Here is a 4,794-nt window from a genome sequence, read left to right on the forward strand (position 1 = left end):
GAAAAATAATTTTAATAACTGAGATTTATAACTAAGTAGGTGTTATATAAATGTATAGGTATATTAATAAATTAAATAAATAACAAAATGGAATTAAAACAATAAGAATCATTATCCAATAAATTAATTAATAAACATTGTAAAGTAGGTATACATATAATTATTAGAGATATGAAAGCAACAAATACATAAGCAAAAAATTACAACATTGTTTATAGCAACAATGATTATTCTTGCAAAAAGCTGGAATTCATATTGTAAGCCTGGAAACTAAAGTACAACATAAGAAGATTTTAGATTATTTATAGTATGATTACACTTATGCTTAGTTAAAAAAATACATATATTGTAAAGGGACACACATACATAATAAAAAGATAAATGTTTATATATTCATGATACTCTCCAAAATCATACTCAACTTACTCTTCAGTATGATTGAGTAGATGGAATTTTTTTCCTAACATCTTATTTTTTAAGATAAATGCAAAAACTCAGTATTTGTTAAATTATTCCTCTACATTTTCAAGCATGATGAAATTCATCATCATATCAGTAAAAATTGAGTGATTAATATTTTTATTTAGCAAAGAAACTAGAGGAACAGAGATTAAGTCCACAAAGTAATGAAAATAACTGTTAGAAACAAGAGAAAATTTCATTCAGTAGAACATAAAGAAACAATAAAAGAAAATTTAAAACACTAAATAAAACTAAAAGCCAGGATTTTGAAAAGTTAATGAAGTGGATAAACCTCTGATAAATTCTATTAAGATAAAAATAGAGTAACCAGATAATGGTGTAGTCTTGAAAGGGACATAACTACTGATTCAATAGAAATGAAAAACATCAAAAAACTATACCCAACTTTATGATGTTTTCTGAAAGATTTTAAGATTTATACATCTTTTTAGAAAATGAAGATTTAAGCAGAAAACTGATAACTATGAAAAAATGAAAATAGATGTCATTTGTTTAAGAAATTCTTAATTTATTTAAGTTGAATTTACATTTGAGTTCTGTTAAATTTTAAAGATCTCGACTCTATTTTTTCACAAACTGTCCCACGAAAAGGATGGAAAGCGCTCTAAGTTTTGTTATAATCTTGAAAATATACCTAGAGAATACAGAAAAAGAAATTACCAGCTGTTAGTAATTATAAATATAACTGTAAAGATACTAAGTCAATAATAGCAAAAAATTGGAATCAATAAAAATATAAATCATGTCTGTAAATTTTTGTTTTAGTAATATAAGGAAGATTTTGCTTTAGAAAATCTTTGATTTGTCACATATTCATAATAAAAGAGACACAGCTCATGAAATTGATGGAGAAAAGTAATAAAACAAACATTTAAAACTATTGTATATTTTTTAAAAACTTCACAGAAAACAAGGAATAAATCTATGAAATCACCCCAAACCAGTTAGAACAATATTTCTCAACTTTTTTCTGACTCTGGCCTCCTTTTGACCTTGTTTTTGTTTACCAGTTGCCTCCTTGGAATATTCAGAAGGTGCCCACAGGAGTTTATGGTCCCATCTTGAGAAATGCTGTGTTAGGGAATTATCAACTACCACTGCTAGTATCTTAATCAATAGCAGAAATCTTAGACACACTCCTAAAATCCTATGTTTTAGTTCAAGAATAACTATTGTTAGTTTTTTTATTAGTAGTTTTAATTAAATTAAATAAGAACAAATCTAATTAGTTCATATTTAATAAATTAAATTTAATTATTTAACTAAGTAAGAACAAATAAATTTTTGAAAAATTAAAAGACTCGTTTCCGGTACGGTGGGTCTGAGATGACGGAGCCGGGCGCCTTGCGGGAGGACCCCTGGGTCAAGGTGGAATATGCCTATAGTGACAACAGCCTGGACCCTGATGACGAGGACAGTCATTACCACCAGGAGTCCTACAAAGAGGCGTACAATGACCGCCAGCGGCGCGCCCACACTCAGGCCGAGCAGAAGAGACGGGATGCCATCAAGAGAGGCTATGACGACCTTCAGACCATCGTCCCCACCTGCCAGCAGCAAGACTTCTCCATTGGCTCCCAGAAGCTCAGCAAAGCCATTGTTCTGCAGAAGACCATCGACTACATCCAGTTTCTACACAAGGAAAAGAAAAAGCAGGAGGAGGAGGTGTCTACACCACGTAAGGACGTCAGGGCCCTGAAGATCATGAAAGTGAACTATGAGCAGATCGTGAAGGCACACCAGGACAACCCCCACGAGGGGGAGGACCAGGTCTCCGACCAGGTCAAGTTCAACGTGTTTCAAGGCATCATGGATTCCCTGTTCCAGTCCTTCAACGCGTCCATCTCAGTGGCCAGCTTCCAGGAGCTTTCGGCCTGTGTCTTCAGTTGGATTGAGAAGCACTGTAAGCCTCAGACCCTCTGGGAGATTGTGATTGTCGTCCTGCACCAATTAAAGAACCAGCTTTACTGACCGTTTCTTGGAACCTGCAGACAGTCAACAAGGCCTTTGAGTCTCCCACTTGGTCCCAGTGCTGCTGGGCTTAGGAGATCGGACTGCAGCCCTGCACCCCAGCCAGCCGGTGTTCCTCCTCAGAGATTGTTCCCTAGTCTCCCCCTGAGGGTCTGGGGTGTTTGCAAATGCTTCTGATTAATTTATTATATTGACCATAAAACTCGAACCTACCCCGTCTTCCCCTCTCCCTGTGGAACATTTTTGGGATGTGAGTCTGTTGGGCACCCCGGAGCTCCAGATCTCTCCCCTTTTCCTAAGCCCCAAATGTCCGCTTATGACCTATATATATTTGGGGATTCCTCCTGGCCTGTTTAGGTCTTTTGGGTAACACATGACCTAACTGACCACCAGGAGGAAAGGAGTAAAAAAAACTTCTCGGTGTAGTCAGGACATATGTCTGCCTCCCTGAGTAGGGCTAGTCAGCCCGGTGGGAGCCAGGTTCCTGCTTCCTATCTGCCACTCTGGGCAGGAGAGCAAACCAGTCGTTCCTCAGGCACTGTAGTAAGGTCAACTGTGACACAATGTTGGCAAAATAAAAAATAATTTATTTTTCTACGAACAATTTGCTAAATTTACAATTTTGGAAAATTAACTGGACCTCAAGACCACTCCCAGCCTTTTGGTGCAGTATGCACGAATCTTGGCCCCTTGGTGTTGCCTCACTGGCTCCCAGGCCCGGAGTGGACAGGGGCCAGGGCAGAGCCCAGCATTCCTGATTGCAGAGGCTTGTGTTCCTAGTATGTACAGTGGCCTCAAGCCCGTCCACCTCAGACTCCCTTATGCCTACCTCAGGTTTGCTATCTGGGAGGCTTCGTATCCAGAGGAAATTAAATATTTTTATATCAGATTATATTACAATAAATATTGCCAAATGCTTTTTCCTTAAAAAAAAAAGAAAAATTAAAAGAAATTTTTGGGAACTTGTAATTCACAAGTCAACTGCCTACATAGAAAATTAAAAGCATTTAAATTAAAATTGTTACACTAATGGAAAACTTGTCAAGTTTACTGGATATAAGATAAATATATACATAAATTACATAAAAATAATTATATTCCTTGAAAACATAGATTTAAAAAAGTTAATCTCTTTTGTTTTATTTTTTTTATTAGTGAAACACCATGTAGTACAGTTGTTGACCTTACAAGTTTTTGTACTTGGGTTTCGGTCATACAATTATTGAATACCCATCCCTCCACCAGTGCTCATTCTCCACCACCAATAACCCTCCCAGTAACCCTCCCAGTAACCCTCCCACCCCTCCCATAACCCTGTCCCATCCCGCCTCTGTGGCAGAGCATTCCCTTTTGTTCTTTCTCTCCTTTTGGTTGGTAAGGTTTGCAAAAGAGGCATTGAGTGGCAAACATGTTCGGTCTATAGTTTACTTTCAGCATGCATCTCCTGTCCTGGGAGAAGAATCCTCCCAACACCCTTTACTTGGTGTTCCCTTCTCTGTCTGAGCTGCCCTTTCCCATAGCATGTGTGGCAGGCCTTCAAGCCATGGAGTAAACCTCCTGTAACTTATCTCGACTATTCTAGTATGTTGGTCTCCTACTTTGTTATTTTATATTTCCCAGTTTAATGCAATCTTTCTATGTCTGTCCCTCTCTTTCTGACTCATTTCACTTAGCATGATACTTTCCATGTAGTACCACTTGTAGGTAAATATCATGACTTTGTTTTTTCTAAAAGCTGTATAGTACTACATTGTAGAGATGTACCAAAGTTTCTTTAACCAGCCATCTGTCCTCTGGCACTCTATTTTTTTCCAGATTTTGGCTATTGTGAACAGTGCAGCAATGAACATAGGAGTGCAGATGTCACTTTGGCTATACTTTTTTGCCTCTCCAGGATATTTTCCCAGGAGTGGTATTGGTGGATCAAATGGGAGCTCAATTTCTAATTTTTTGAGAATTGTCCATATTGTTTTCTAAAAGGGCTGGACCAGTAGGCATTCCCACCAGCAGTGAAGGAGAGTCCCTTTCTTGCCACATCCGTGCCAACACCGGTTGCCCCTGTTCTTTTGGATGTGGGCCAGTCTCTGTGGTGTGAGGTGTTTTACTTGTTTTGATCTGCATCTCCCTGATGATTAGTGATGTAGAGAATTAAAAAGTTAATCCTGACAAATGAATATAGTTGTACAACCCACATTATTGTCCACCAAATTTCCCTTGTATTCTTTTTTGGCCAACTCTCTATTTTTACCCTAAACTCTAACACCATTGGTTTGATTTTCTTACTATAATTTCCTTCCTAAAAATTCAAGTAAATGATTTTAATTCTGTGCCTAAGAACCC

General features: G+C 37.5%; 1 protein-coding gene across 1 annotated transcript; it reads left to right on the top strand.

Moving 5' to 3' along the window:
- Positions 1-1,809: 1,809 nt before the first annotated feature.
- Positions 1,810-2,540, top strand: LOC130044084 (max-like protein X). Its single transcript, XM_056136669.1, has one exon. It carries the CDS (start codon positions 1,810-1,812, stop codon positions 2,452-2,454), a length of 645 nt encoding a protein of 214 aa, XP_055992644.1. The 3' UTR covers positions 2,455-2,540.
- Positions 2,541-4,794: the final 2,254 nt, after the last annotated feature.

This window comes from Sorex fumeus, unplaced genomic scaffold, assembly GCF_029834395.1.
Source record: "Sorex fumeus unplaced genomic scaffold, SorFum_2.1 ptg000122l, whole genome shotgun sequence".
Taxonomy (NCBI): domain Eukaryota; kingdom Metazoa; phylum Chordata; class Mammalia; order Eulipotyphla; family Soricidae; genus Sorex; species Sorex fumeus.

Bases quoted from the DNA above. Each gene is read 5' to 3' on its own strand.
- LOC130044084 (XM_056136669.1), top strand. From the start codon at position 1,810: ATGACGGAGCCGGGCGCCTTGCGGGAGGACCCCTGGGTCAAGGTGGAA.